Here is a 14,944-nt window from a genome sequence, read left to right on the forward strand (position 1 = left end):
CGGGCTGTCACTAGCAAATAATGGCCACCATGGATCCACCCCAGAGGCGGCTGCATCTTAGCACATTGGGAAACAACCCATCATATTCAATTAGAAATAAAACAACTAGAGAGAAGTGGGGCAAATGGTTGGGGTATTTTATATCAATCTTTGAGACACGCAGAGAGAACCTGTCACAAACGACATTTGATAACATGAGAGAAAACCACCAAGATCGGAGGGGATTTGATGTTGCTATTAAATAACTAGTGGAAAAGGGGGACTGTTGGACTGGATTTTATATGACTGTCCAATACATAAACAGAATGTGATGGTCCCCCCTGGCCCCGGGGCAACCATTCACGTGAGCAGCTCAGAGCCCTTTGAGGAAGCTGATTTAACGGGGGGGGGGGGGAGCTGGAAGGCTCCCTGGACAATGGAAGGGGGCAGCAGGGGGATTGGGAAATGGGGTCTGGGCAGTCTCCATGGGGGATGTGCTCTTCCCTTCCCTGCCCTGGCAGAGAACGGGAACCTCATCCCATCCCACTCCAGTGGGAGCCATGTTCTGGGGAATGATCCAGGGCAACAATTTCCCACCCAAACAAGGACAAATCGCTGCAGATAAAATGGGTGGGAAAATCCACCCCCCCATCGGAGAGATTTTAAATTGACATTTGAGAAGTATGGAGAGAAAAGGGAAAATTAAAGGCAATTAGAGAGCTGATCATTGGGGCGCGGGCGGGAAATCTCCCTGGATTTTATAGCCACGTGTGATAATGAGAGAGAAAAGGGGAAATCTTGAGAGAATGTGTGTGTGGGAGGAAGTGGCAAAAACAGGGACAGGATCCAGTTAACTCACCTCCCCCCGCACCCCGGGAATGTCCTGGCTGCACAGAGACAGATCTACCCCCCTCCACCCCAGTGACCTCCCCCTCCCTGCAACTCCGGCTTCTCCCCGCCCTGACACCCCACAGACACCGAAGGGGGGGGCTCTGCCAGCGCCTCCCCCTGAGCTCAACTCCTGCTCCTCCCCTCAGCCCGGATTGTGCCCTTTAGCCCCCCCTCCGACCCTGCCTCCAGCTGCCTGACCGCCCCCGCCCATCAATTTCCTGCTCAGCGCCCCCCCCCGCACGCTCCCTGTTACTGCCCCGCCCCGCTCCAGCCCCGCCCCCAGCGCCCGGCGGAACGTTACGGCTGGTCCGGGCAGGGGGAAGGGAAGCGGCTTCAGCGGCTGTTACTGGGCATGCGCAGTGCCCGGGAGTAGCACATTGCTATGGGGAGCGATTTAATACACCGCCCCCCCCCCGCCGGGCCCCGGGCTCCCCCTCGGCCCCCCCGCCGGGCCTCAGGCTCTGCCCTAGGCTCCCCGCCCCCCGGGCCGGACCCCGGGGTCCGCCCCCCCCACACGACGGCCGGGCCCCGGCCCCCCCATCCCAGCGGGGCGGGCGGATCCTGCTGCAGCTCCACTGGGGCCGAGGCGGCTCCGAGGCTCCTCCCAGGCTCCCCTGGGGCAGAGTCACTTTCCCTTCCCCCCAGGGTCCTCTTACATTCCCCGGGGGCTCCGGGTCACAATGTCCCAGCCGCACTTCCCCCGCCTGCAGCTCCGGCTTCTCCCCTCCCGCCCCCGCCAGCCACACCAAGGGGAACCCCCGGGCCCCAGTCTCTGTCCCCACCTGGATCCCAGCGGGGCCGGGGGCATGTCCTGGCTGCAGCTGAGAACAGCGGCTCCGCTCCGGCTCGGGCAGCTGCAGCGCTGCTGGCAGCACGTGGAGAACCAGGGAGCAGCTGCTCAGCCCGGGCTCCGCGTCACAATGTGCCAGAGCCCCGCCCCAGGAGCTGCCCCGCCCCTGAGCTGAGCCAGAGCCCCGCCCCCAGGAGCTGCCCCGCCCCCGAGCTGACACAGAGTCCCGCCCCCAGGAGCTGCCCCGCCCCTGGGCTGTGCCAGAGCCCCGCCCCCAGGAGCTGCCCCGCCCCCGAGCTGAGCCAGAGTCCCGCCCCCAGGAGCTGCCCAGTGTTGGGTCTGTGGGCTTTGTTCTCCTGCCTCCTTCTTCCCAGCACAGCACCCCCCCTCCCAGCTGCTCCCTTCCTGTGTCTGCAAACACCCCACCCCGGGGCTGGCTGCAGCGCTCGCTGGGGCTGTCTCCAGTGGCTGAAGTTGCCTCCATCTCTGCTTCACCTGGAGGGGGAGAGAGGAAGAGAGGAGATGGTCCCAGGGTGTGAAAGCAGAATCAGGGGGCAGGGAAAGAAGGACTGTTTGGAAAGGTGGTTTTTTGCGGGCGGAGGGGGGGGGTGATCCAGAGGGAGTCAGAAGAAGTTGGGCAGCAGAGACTCAGGGAAATTGAGGGGAACCTCCTGGGTGTCCCAATGTTGGCCAGGGTTTATACAGCACCTTGCACGATATGGGGTCTGATCTCAGTCGTGGTCTGTGCAGCACCTGGGAGCCCTGATGTCTGTTTCCTGATCACAGGCTCTGGGAATGGAGAGAGGGAAACCTCAGCACCTGAAGGTTAATGCAGCCCTGTGTGCAACCCCTGCTAGGGTGACTGGACAGCAAATGTGAAAAACTTGGACAGGGGGTGGGGGTAATAGGCAGCTATATAAGAAAAAAGACCCAAAAATCGGGACATCCAGTCACACTAGTCCTTGCTGCTCTCATAAGGGGTCGGCTTAGAGAGGGTTTGGCTATGCTTGCAGCTGTACAGCGCTGGGAGTTAAAGCTGTCTTCCTACAGCTGTGTAGGGAAAGCGCTGCAGTGTGGACACACTGACAGCTACCAGCACTGCAGTGTGGCCACATTTGCAGCGCTGTTGGGAGTGGTGCATTATGGGCAGCTATCCCAGTGTTCAAGTGGCTGCAATGTGCTTTCAAAAGAGAAGGGTGGGGCAGAGTGTGACAGGGAGCGTGGGGGAGACAGAGCGAGTGGATTTTTGGAGCTGACACTGTGTCAGCTCCCTGCCTTGCAAGTTCCAACCCCTTCCCCCACCCCTCTCTCATTCACTAAATGCAAATAGCTGCCTTTGTTTTTTTCGTCACAGACCAGATAAGCTGCTGCTCCAAATCAGACCCCCCCCCGTGCCGACCGGGCTGCTTCTCTCCTCAAGCAAACACCAGCTGTGGGCGTTCCAAAGGGATCCCCCTGCCTCTGCTCATTCACTGCAAACAGTAACTGTGTTTGGTTTTTAGCTAAGCAGCTCTGGGAGCCCCGAGCTCACAACAAAACAAACAGAGGCATCACACCAAAACAAAGAGCGTTATCTCTACTTAAAAGCATTATGGGAAGTTCCGGAGGTCAGTGACAGCGTAGTAAGATTAATCACTGTTTACACTGGCACCCCAGCGCTGCAGCACAGCGCTGTTCTCTTTATTCCCCTCGTCGAGGTGGAGTACAGCCAGCGCTGTAGCCAGGGAGATACAGCGCTGTATGTGCCTTGCCAGTGTGGACGGGGAGTAAGTTACAGCGCTGTAAAGCCACCACCAGCGCTACCACTCTCCAATGTAGCCAAGGCCTGAGTTATAGTAATAAAAGCAGCAAAGAGTGCTGTGGCACCTTATAGACTAACAGACGTATTGGAGCATGAGCTTTCGTGGGTGAATACCCACTTCGTCAGATGCAACAATAGTCCCATATGGGCTAGTCAGGATTTCTGGTTTTCATCCAGGTGGCCTGGGTTCAGCTTCTGGTGTGGGAACAGTACAGAGCTTTTGCCCAGAGTGGAGACAGGAAAGGAAAGGGATCCTGCCAGCAGGGGAGTTAGACAGTGTGGGGAGGGAATACCAGAAGTGGGGGTGGAGCAGTGGTCTGGGGGAAGATGAGGGAAGGATCCCAGCAGTGTGGGAAGTTGACAGCCTGGAGAGCACAGGCCTGGCATGGGGACCTGGAAGAGTGAATGTGTCCCTCTAAACCCATCAACTGCAGACTAGGCAGGCTTGGAAGAATTGCGTATTTGTTGGTAAATGTCAATTTCTGTGTAAACACACAACCCAATGGCAAAATATTTCCATCAATAATCATCAAAATTAACAGATGGGCAAAGGAAGAAACATGCTGCTTGAGAACTTATCATGTTGTAGGAGCAGCAGTGATCTGTATGCTCTGTATAACCTGTATGCTCAAAAGGTCTGTTAAACTCCCCCAGCTTGTGTCCTTTCCCTCTTTGAATGCCTGTGAAGTGGCTTTCCCACTCTCCTTTGTACCTCAAGTGAATGCCCTTCACCCGGCCCATCTGGCCAGTGGTTCGCTGTGTTACATTCTATTGCACCTCAGGGAGACTGATCTTCATCGCACCGTCCATCGCTGCGCTGTGGGACACTTACCTTAAAGGATCCTGACATCTCCACTGCCAGGCCTGTCCTGGGAGCGTGAGTATGAGTGTGACACCCTCCCCCATCCCTTCTTTTGAGCTTAGCTATCAAGCTAATAAATGTGCTGCTTTCTGCCAAACTCTGAGAGGGAGGGGCATTATTAGTCCTCTCTAAGCTTACTATCTGACCCAATTTTGGGTAACACAAGCAACATTGTTTGATCTGTTATTGTACCAAAGGGGGAGATGGTTGTCTATAAAGGAGGGTGAAGACTAAATGCCTCTGATGAGAATGGGATTTGAACCCATGCAGGCAGAGCATAGTGTGGTAGCAGTCCATCACCTTAACCACTCGTTCACCTCCTCTGAGCTGTCAAAAAACAGACAGGAGGAGAAATCTAAGACCGGCAGAGATTGGGACACTAAGGAGTTTTTAAATACTAAGCGTAAGCAGGGTCTGAATGAGCTCCCCTCTCTCACCTAGTGAGGAGCTGGGGAAAGACTTCAGGAACAGACCGTGTTTGCATAGACACACCTACTCTGCCTAGCTATGCAGCATGATGGGGCTGCTTCCCCAAAATGACCAGTTTGGGATGGTCTTGGGTTACAAATCACTTTAGGATTGAGTGGAATGAAATGTTATTCTCCTTCCTGTATGAGTGAAGGGCAGCAGAACATACCTAGTCCGTCCTGATGGAGGGGTAGGTGAGTGAGGAATAGCTTTTATTGGACTGCAGAGAAGTGATTGAGGACGTCACCCTAAACCAGTGGTCCCCAAACATTTCACATTGTGCCCTCTTAGCCATGGCTGTGGCCCCTCGGAAGCCACGGTCAAGAACCGGGGCTGGGAGGAGTGGGGCTGTTGCTTGCTGGGGAGAGGGGTGCGGACAGGGGTAAAGGGGTCGACGCCGGGCTGGGAGCCAGAGTCTCAGGCTGAGGGTGGGGTTGGGGAAGAGCTGTGGCAGAGTGGTGCTCCCTCCCTGCCCTCTATGTGGGCTGGCTCAGGTCCTGAGGTGCCCCCATGAAGGTTCCTCTGTGTCCCTCTAGGAGTCGCACCCCACATTATAGGGACCACTGAACCCTACTCGCTAAGCCGGGGCTAGTGATGCCAAACCCCTGGGAAAGGGAGAACAAGTGTGGGGGCCCCAGCACCAGAACCATGCCCCTACCTTCTGTCTGTGGCTCTACCCCCTTCCACCCATGGCCCCATCCACTGTCACTTCTGTTCCACCCCTTCCCCCACCAGCCCCACCCTATCACTCCTTTACCCCTGCCCCGCTGTGGCCCTGAGACCAGAGAAGCTCTGTGCCCCTGCTGCAGCCCCCGGGCTGTAGCAGGGAGTGGGAGCTCCTCCAGCCCTGGGGCTGACATAGGGGAGACTTTTCTAGGGGGACCTAACTTGGCCAGGGCCCCTGATCATGGGCCCCACTGTCCCCTTGGCAGTGCAAGGTTTGGGGAGGCTGAGCCCCCTTGTCATAAACAGATAGCTAAGGGTTAATGTTCTTTTACCTATGAAGGGGTAACACCAGTAACCTAAAACACCTGACCAGAGGACAGATCAGGAAACAAGACTTTTTCAAATCTGGGTAGAGGGAAGTTTGTGTGTGAGTTCTTTGTTCTTTGTCTTGTGTCTGTGGCGTCTCGGCTATGAGAGTGATTTTTCTATCTCCTGCCTTTCTAATCTTCTGTTTCCAAGTTGTAAGTACAACGATAATAAGACAATAAGTTTATATTGTTTTTTTTTTTTTGTATTTACATGTGTGTAGTTGCTGGAATGTTTAAATTGTATTCTTTTTGAATAAGGCTGTTTATTCATTTTTTTCTTTTAAGCAAATAACCCTGTATTTGTCACCTTAATACAGAGAGACCATTTTTATGTCCTTTTCTTTCTTTTTATATAAAGCTTTCTTTTTAAGACCTGTTGGATTTTTTCTTTAGTGGGGACTCCAGGGAATTGAGTCTGCAGCTCACCAGGGAATTGGTGGGAGGAAGAAGTCAGGGGGAAAATCTCGTTGTGTTAGATTTACTAGCCTGACTTTGCATACCCTCTGGGTAAGGGGGAAGAGAGATTAGCTATCTTGGTACTTCTATTTCCAGGACTGGAAACAGGGAGGGGGGAGTCCCTCTGTTTAGATTCACGGAGCTTGCTTCTGTATATCTCTCCAGGAACCCAGGGAGGGAACACCTGGAGGGGAGGAGGGGGAAGGGAAATGGTTTATTCCCCTTTGTTGTGAGACTCAAGGCATCTGAGTCTGGGGGTCCCCCGGGGAAGGTTTTGGGGAGACCACAGTGAGCCAGGCACTGTATAAATCTCTGGCTGGTGGCAGCTTTACCAGGTCCAAGCTGGTAACTAAGCTTGGAGGTTTTCATGCTAACACCCATATTTTGGACGCTAAGGTCCAAATCTCGGAAAAAATGTTATGACACCCCTCCCCCCTGAGCCTCCATTACGAGCCACCCAGGCTACCACTGCTCAGTGTGTGGCCAGTCTCTGTGTTTTCTGCTGCTCGTTCTGGGGAGCCTGGCCGACCTTAGGGGTGGTGCCCCCCGATAGCCGCCCAGGGCTCCAGGGGTCAAAGGGCACCGTGTGGCAGTGCAAAGGTGCTCACTGCTCTTCCCTGCCCCAATGCTCCTCCATGGGTCCATAGAGGTTTGAGGGGAGTAAGGAGCAACCCTATGTGCTCCATGCGTCCTGGTCACTTTTCCCACTTGGGCTGTGCTGTGAGGGGAGCATCAGAAGCTGCTGCTCTCTGCCCTCCCGCTATGCAGCCCGGCTGAGGAAAGTGACCTGGATGCAGGGAGCTCGGATGATCTCACTTCTTGCCCCCACAGCCCCTAGGGGTGCCCAGATGAGCAGCGTTCCAGGGAGGAGTGGGGGGCAGCAATGCCAGCTGCTCCATGCACACAGGTCAGTCTCCCCATGTGGGTGCAGGACGGGGTGCAGGGATTTCTGTGATGCCTATTCTATCAATATCGTCACTCAATACCAGGCACTCAAATTCACCAGTCTTAGTACTTAGACATTTAGCGTTTGTATTTAAGCACTTCTAAAATGTGTCCCATTTTAGCTGTCTGCTATTACATGATGTAATTGAGGGAGACTCTTTCATTTCACTGTTTCTCATCAGAACCTACCTGTACATTATCATCTTCCATCCTCTCCACCTTACTAGGCTATAGAGAATCCCTGTGAATAGTGCCTCTCCTACCGGATGTCTCTGTCTGAACCCTGTGCTCCTCAGCGCCTGTCGGCTTTCCCCAGCTCTGAGGCTGTGTCTACACCGCGCACCTTACCACGGTGCAGCTGTGCCACTCTAACCATGCCATTGTAAGGTGCGCTGTGTGGCCGTCCTTATCGCTGGGAGAGAGCTTCCTCGGCAACAAAGCCAAACTACCTCCAATGAGGGGCAGGAGCTTCGTCACCGGGAGCACAGCTCCACCTATGAAGTGCTGTTCACACTGCCGCTTTTCATGGCTCAAATTTTGGCATTCGGGGAGTGTTTTTTCTCACCGCAGAGAGACAAAATTTTTAGCAACAAAAGCCGAAATTAAAAAAAACTCCTCTGCAACCTATTTAATTTTACCTTTATACAACCTTTATACTGCCTCCAGTTTTGGTGTCCTCATTTGAAAAAGATGTTGTGAAATTGGAGCTAGGGCAGCAAAGAGCCACCAAATGTTCTGAGGGCTGGAGAAAAATGCCTTCTAGTGAGCTATTGAAAGAGCTCAACCTGTTTAGCTTATCAAAAGAAGATTGAAAGGTGATTTCATTGAAGTGTTGAAGTGCCTTAATGGAGAGAAAAGATTGGGTATTTACGGGCTCTTGAATGGAGCAGAGAAAGGCATAACAAGACCCAATGGCTGGAAAGTGAAAAGAGACAAATTCATATTACAACTAAGGCACAATAGTCAACAGCGAGGATGATTCACCACAGGAACAAGCTACCAAGGAAAGTGGTGGATTCACCATCTCCTGATGTCATATAATGAAGACTAGATGCCTTTCTGGAATGTGTTTGCCCCCAAAGTAGCTGTTGTGTCATACCGGAGGCCTGTGATATGCAGGTTAGATGCTCTAATGGTTTCTTCTGACCATGAAGTCGACTAATTTCTGAAAAACTGAGTGTAGAATTGGGAGCAGCGTCTGATGTTTTCCTGTCTAGCCGGCTTGCTGCCTAGAACGAACGCTCTTTGAGTGGGATGATCCACAGGGAGTAGCTCAAACCTCCAAAGTGCCTGGCCAGGGGCAGGACATTAGCCCAGCAAGGGAGGGGTGTGGCAGTGACATCACAAAGGCCTTTTGCAGGACCTCAGACTATTGGTCAAAGGTGGTGGGGAGGTGGTGACCTCACAGAGAGATGCTGACATCAGCCAGGCAGGACAGGGGCGAGGGGCCAGGGAAACCTCAGAAACCTCTGTGGCTTTGCTTCAGCACGTTTCCTTCTCCAGGTCTCTCTTAGAGGACTGAGAGATTATTTGGGGTCATGGAGGTGAGCGCCAGGAGGAACCTCTTTCGAGTTTCCTCCTTCCCTTTTAGTGATTTTACTAGAAAACAGCCGTCCCTGTTTAGAAGGTAAGAGCCTCCTGGAGGTTTGAAACCTGTTCAGTCTGATCTATCTGGTGACAAGTGAATTCTAGGCATGGAAAACACGAGCTTAAGGAGGCAGAATTTTATTGCGCACCTGGGATTTTGTCCCTTAGAATCACTGGGGACATTAGGGTTTGTCCTTTCTGTTTCACCTCTTCCTCCATCCCTCCCTCCTCTTCTTCTCTTGCTTCTTTTGTCCTTTCTCCTGTTCCCTTCCCAACAACAGGACGGAGGGGTGTGTGTGTGTGTTGCAGGGAAGTCCTCTGCAGCTCCCACTATGGAAGGTCCACCCAAAAATGTGGGACTGAAATAGTGCTCGGGCAGTGATCCCCACCGGTGACCTGGGCCATCCTTTGGGCTCTCTGGTGAGAACCCTCAGCCTCCCGTCCTCAGTCTCTACCCTGATTGGCTGAGCAGGGGGTTATTGATAGGGAGGAGACTCAGATCCTTGTTGTTCTCTTTTAAGATCAAGTAAATAAGTCAGAACCAGTTCTATCTTTGATTAATTTTGCTGCTTCTCTGCATTAATTGTCTCTGAGCAGTTGATGATTCCCTCTAACATTGCAGTTCTCCTCAAATACTTGCTGAATAATTACTGTCACTGTTGTTGGTCTGGAGCTCATCTGAGAGCACAGTATTCAGGTCATTCAATGTCTGAAATTCAAGATCCGATGGTTTGTTTGAAAATCAGGGCTCTTCGGTCCTATTCCCAACACTGCCTCTGACGGGCTGTGTGACCTAAGACAAGTCAATTCTCCTTTCTCAGCCTTAGCTTCTCCCTCTTTCAAGTAGAAATAATAATGATCCGCTCTTACCTACCTCATGGTGTGTGAAGGATGCGGATCCATTTGGGAGTGTCACTAGAAGTAGTGCATAATATGAAGTTTCCCATCATGTTTACTCAGAGCAAATTATGACATAATAGATTAGCTGAAATAGTCTATTTTATTTGTATTTTTTTATTTTGAAATTGTTAATAGTAGCAACGACTTAGCTCAGATTGAAGCATCTTATCTAATGGTTGAGATGTAAGTGTCTCCTCTTTGTGTGCGAGGAGACAATTTAACACACTCTGACAAAGAGGAGATGCTTTTGTTTTGCAACAAAATATTTTTGCAAAGATCTTTCATCCCACTTGTTATGATTTTGAGAAACAAACTGGTTTAGTCTAAATAGGATTTTCGGACAGAAACGGTTTGAATGAAATTTTCCCACCATCTCGATTCCTGGGCTCTGGGGTGTTTTCATCTGTTAGAACAGGAGTCAGAACTGGTTGCTTCTCTTTCTGGCTCTGCCATTGCCTTGTTGTGTAGGCCTTGGGTAGGTCACTTCCCTTCTTCCATCTGTCCAATGGGAACAGGAACAGTTCTCGAACTATGGGCAGTTTAGAGCCCAAGTGAGATAAGGGGCGTTAAAGCCCTCTGTGAAGGAGAAAGGGGAGTTTCACAGTGTTTAGTACCAAGGAATTCTTAAGTTTGCTAAAATGTCTAGTCTGTGGAAACAAGAAATGGTCGGGGCCAAACTTATTAACCACTGCCTTTTTAAAGCCCATTCAAAGATGTGAGTCCCTATCTTTTAGGTACCTGTGGTTCTTTGCCAGCAGCAGAGAAGAGGTTCCTGCCTCCGTTTTTGTGGCCTTAACAAACCAGGTGTTGTGCCCCAGTTCTTGTCTGAGACCCCTGAAAAAGAACATCTTCCCATCCATGAACAAGACAGGACCTATCTTTCAAAGGGGAACAAAAAGACCTCTGGGACTTACAGACTAGCTAGCCTGACTGCCATAGCTGGAGAGATCCTGCAATACATTCTTAAACACTCAGTTTGTCAGCAGCACCTACAGGATGATTTGGTTCTTATGACTAGTGAGCGTGGATTTGTCAAGAACAAATCATTCCAAACCAATCCTCTTTCCTTCTTTGGCAGGGTTCTGGGCCTGGTAGAGGTGAGTAAACAATAGATGGGATCTAGCTTGGTGTTACTAAGGCTTTTGACACAGTCCCGTAGGACATTCTCAGAAGCGAACGAGGGAAATGTAGTCCAGCTGCAATCAGTGTAATGTGGGTGCAGAGCTGGTTGAAAGCCAAGACTCCAGGAGCCCTTCTCCATGTTTAGCTGCCCAACGGGGAGGGTGAACCTAGTGGGTCTGGCAGGGATCAGTCCGGTGTCAGATACTATTCTATATTTTCATGAATGATTTGGAAAATGGAGTGGAGAGCATGCTCCTAAAGTTTACAACTGACACCAAGCACTTTGGAGCACAGGATTGAAATTCTAAACACCCTTAACAAATTGGAGACTTGGTCTTCTTGAGCCAAACTCCATGGTTAGGGCTCTCTCTCTACACTGGGCTGAAGTGAAACCCCAGAGCCAAGCACTCCTCCTGGGCAGTGAGCTCCGACCTTGATTGGTCAGATGCTGCTTAGCTCTGTCAGAGCAGCTTTTGCTGGGGGATTCTCCCAGCACTTTCCAATAGCGGGAAAGTATGAAATCCCCATTTGACTGCTGGGGACAGAGCCCTAGAGGGGGGAGCAACTTGCCCAAAGTCCCCAGGAAAAGGAAAACAACCAGAAGAGGAACCAATAGGAAACCCAGCAATGGAACTCAGGAGTCCTGGGGGTGTGCTATGGTGACCAGATGTCCCAATTTTATAGGGACAGTCCGAATTTTGGGGTCTTTTTCTTATCTAGGATCCTATTACCCCCCACGCCGTCCCGATTTTTCACACTTGCTGTCTGGTCACGCTAGGGTGTGCACATGTGTGGGTCCCAGCTGCTCCCTGCCCCCCTCATTGAAGCAGATGTGCAGGGTTACTGCCCTGGGAAGTGCAGGGCACCAGTGGATGTGGGGTTGGCTGGAGGTAGGGTCTGGCTTCAGGCAGGGCAAGGGCTGCGGGGCTGGCTGGCTTCAGGCAGGGGGGTGCAACAGGGGTTGGCTGGAGACAGGGCAGGGAGGATGCGGCTGGTGCAGGCAAAGCAGAAGGTGCAGGGTTGGCTGGAGACAGAGGCTGACTGCCGGCAGGGCAGGGCAGGGGGTGCAGGTCTGGCTGCAGGCAGGGCGTGGGGCAGGGCCGGTGCAAGGAAGTTTCATGCCCTATGCGAAACTTCCACCTTGCACTGTCCCCCCCCGCACCCCTGCCCTGAGGCGCCCCACCCGTGGCAGCTCCCCCCTCCACCCTGAGGCTCCCCTCTTGTGGCAACTCTCCTGCTCTGCCCTGCGGCACCCCCCTCGCCCCAGCTCACCCCTGCTCCGAGCACGAGCACCCCGAGCACGCCGTGGCCGCTTCACTTCTCCCACCTCCAAGGCTTGCGGCGCCTAAGCCTGCCAGACAGTCAAGCACCCTCCTCTGAGCCACAGCAGCCCTGACAGTTGACAATAGAGGCACCTTAACCCCTGAGTTCCTTCAATGTGTCCCCCTCAGGGGTCCAGCTCTGATCACCAGATACTCGGGGTATGTCTATACCACCTGCCGAATCGGTGGGCAGCGATCGATCCAGCGGGGGTTGATATATCACGTCTAGTGTAGATGCAATACATTGAGTGCTCTCCCCTCGCCTGCTGTACTCCAGCTCGATGAGAGGCGCAGGCAGAATCTACGGGGAACTGCAGCAGTCAACTCACCACGACTGTGACATTATAAGTATAATCTAATATCTCATTGAAAGGTGACAGGGCCAGAAAGAGTTAATTAACTCACCTCACCGACTGACCTGACCCGTGGGTGAACCTTAAAAACTGGTTAACAAGATATGTAAATGAACAGAGCTTTGAAATGCAAGTCTGCAGTGTTAGAGGTAGAAGGGGAGGTGTTTGCTCAGGTCTTGTGATGTCAGCAAACAAGTCTTGTCTATTGCTATAATTTTAATTCAAAGAGCAAAAAAAGGAATATTAACATTTATGATGATACTTGAGTGAAATGGTATTATTGTCTGTGTCTCTTTGAAGGTTGTGGTAATCTGTATCTGAACTGTTTGATGGATGTACTAATTGCCAGGATGTTTGGAAGAAGAGTTAAGCCTATTGTTTTCTCAGGCTGAAAGGCTGCTGGAAATGTATAAGAACCTGGGACACGATCCTTCTTCATCTCAGATCTGCTTTGGGTTTCAAGAGGGGGAAACCTTAAGCCACAAGGATTGAGGTCCCCAGTCATTGACTGGAGCCACCCTGAATATGGACATTGGATTATAGCCTATGGACTATTTCTAAAAGGACTTTTGGCAACTACAAGCTCATCTCTACTTTGTTTCTGAACCTCAAAAATTGAATTCAAGTCTATATGTCTATTAATCTTTTAACCAACACCCACTCTCTCTCTTTTCTTTTCTAATAAATTTTAGCTTAGTTAATAAGAATTGGCTATAGCATGTATTTTAGGTAAAATCTAAGTTATAATTGAACCTGGTTATGTGGCTGATCCTTTGGGATCGGAAGAATCTTTTCTTTTATATGATGAAGTAAGATTTTCAGGAATCATCATCATATCTAACAGGTGTGTCTGGACGGAGGCCTGAGGCTGGGTACTTTAAGGAAACTGCGTGGTTTAAACTTCTAAGTAACCAGTGAGATACTACAGAAGCTGTTTTGTGCTGGCTTGGTAAATCTAAGTATTGAAATAACCAGCAGCGTTTGGGATTTGTCTGCCCTGTTTTGTTTGCAATTCACTCTGAGTGAGCTGAACTGGCTCCCACGGGCAGCACCGTCACACCTACATCCAGGCTGCAGAGGTCCGGGGGATCTTAGGGGCCTTGGGGTGCACAGATACCTACGTCCAGGCCATAGGGGTCCCTGGGGGGCTTAGAGAGTTTGGGGGGGACACAGATACCAATCTCAATGCTCTAGGGGGGCTTAGAGGGTTCGTGGGGGGCACATATTCCTACATCCAGGCTGTAGGGTTACCAGGGGGGCTTAGGGGGTTAGTGGGGGGCAAAGATACCTACGTCCAGGCTGGAGGCATCCTGGGAGTCTTAGGGGATTTGTGGGGGCCAAAGACACCTATGTCCAGGCTGTAGGGGTACCAGTGGGTTTTAGGGGTTCGAGTGGGCACAGATACGTATGTCCAGGCTGTATCGTTCCCAGGGGGGGTTAGAGGTTTTGTGAGGGGCACAGATATCTACGTCCAGATTGTAGATGTCCTGGAAGGGTGGGGTAAGGGGGGTTGTGGGAGTGCAAATACCTATGTCCAGGCTGTAGGGGTTCCTGGGGGCTTAGAGGGTTTCTGAGGGGCACATATACCTACGTGCACACTGGAGTGTCCCAGGGGGCTTATGGAGTCTATATGGGGTACAGATACCAATGTTCTGGCTGTATAGGTCCCTCGGGGGCTTAGGGGGTTTTTGGGGGGCACAGATACCTAAGTTCAGGCTGGAGGGGTCTCTGAGTGTCTTAGGTGTTTGGTGGGAGGCACAGATACCTACGTCCAGGCTGCAGGGGTCTCGGAGGGGCTTAGGGTCTGTCACGGAGTGTGGGGGAGTCTGGTCCTGCACCCCTCTTCCTGGGACTCACAGTGACTCTCAGCCAGCCAGTAAAACAGAAGGTTTATTGGACAACAGGAGCGAAGGATACAGCAGAGCTTGGAGGCACAAGCAGGACCCCACAATCAAGTCCTTCTAGGGGTTCAGGAAACTTAGTTCCCAGTTTGGGAATCCCTGAATTCCAACCACCGAGACTAAAACTGAAACTGAACTAACCCAACTCCCTCCAGCTGGCCATTTCCTGTGTCCAGCTTCCCAGGCAAAGGTGCTGACCCCTCCCCCCGCCTAGCTCAGGTTACAGGCTGAGCACGTGTCCGGTCCTAAAGTCACCCCCTGCTCTCCCATCCCCCACACAGACAGTCCCTACTCCATCACAGTAATGCCCAGAGCATTTCCCGCATGGAGCAACAGTGACACCATGTGGCCCCGCACGGTAACGCACAGAATATTTCCCATATGGAGCAACAGTGACACCATGTGGCCACGCAGGGTAATGCACAGAGCATCACGCCTATGTAGAGGCTCTAGAGATCCCTGGGGGGCTTAGGGGTCGTGGGGGGACAGATAGCTACGTCCAGGCTGGAGACGTTCTGGTGGGCATTAGGGGC

General features: G+C 52.0%; 2 protein-coding genes across 5 annotated transcripts in view; one reads left to right on the forward strand and one right to left on the reverse strand.

The window, feature by feature from the left end:
• ZNF302 (zinc finger protein 302) overlaps nt 1-1,789 on the reverse strand; it is a 105,685-nt gene extending 103,896 nt beyond the window's left edge. For all 4 annotated transcript variants that reach the window (XM_050929994.1, XM_050929993.1, XM_050929992.1 and 1 more), the window contains exon 1: nt 1,653-1,789. In XM_050929994.1, the coding sequence (XP_050785951.1) occupies nt 1,653-1,678 (26 nt within the window). In that variant the 5' untranslated portion in view covers nt 1,679-1,789. The remainder of the gene's footprint in view (nt 1-1,652) is intronic.
• LOC127037812 (zinc finger protein 333-like) overlaps nt 1-14,944 on the forward strand; it is a 1,302,204-nt gene that overhangs the window by 1,258,194 nt on the left and 29,066 nt on the right. The window lies entirely within an intron of this gene.

This window comes from Gopherus flavomarginatus, chromosome 20 (genome assembly GCF_025201925.1).
Source record: "Gopherus flavomarginatus isolate rGopFla2 chromosome 20, rGopFla2.mat.asm, whole genome shotgun sequence".
Lineage (NCBI taxonomy): Eukaryota > Metazoa > Chordata > Testudines > Testudinidae > Gopherus > Gopherus flavomarginatus.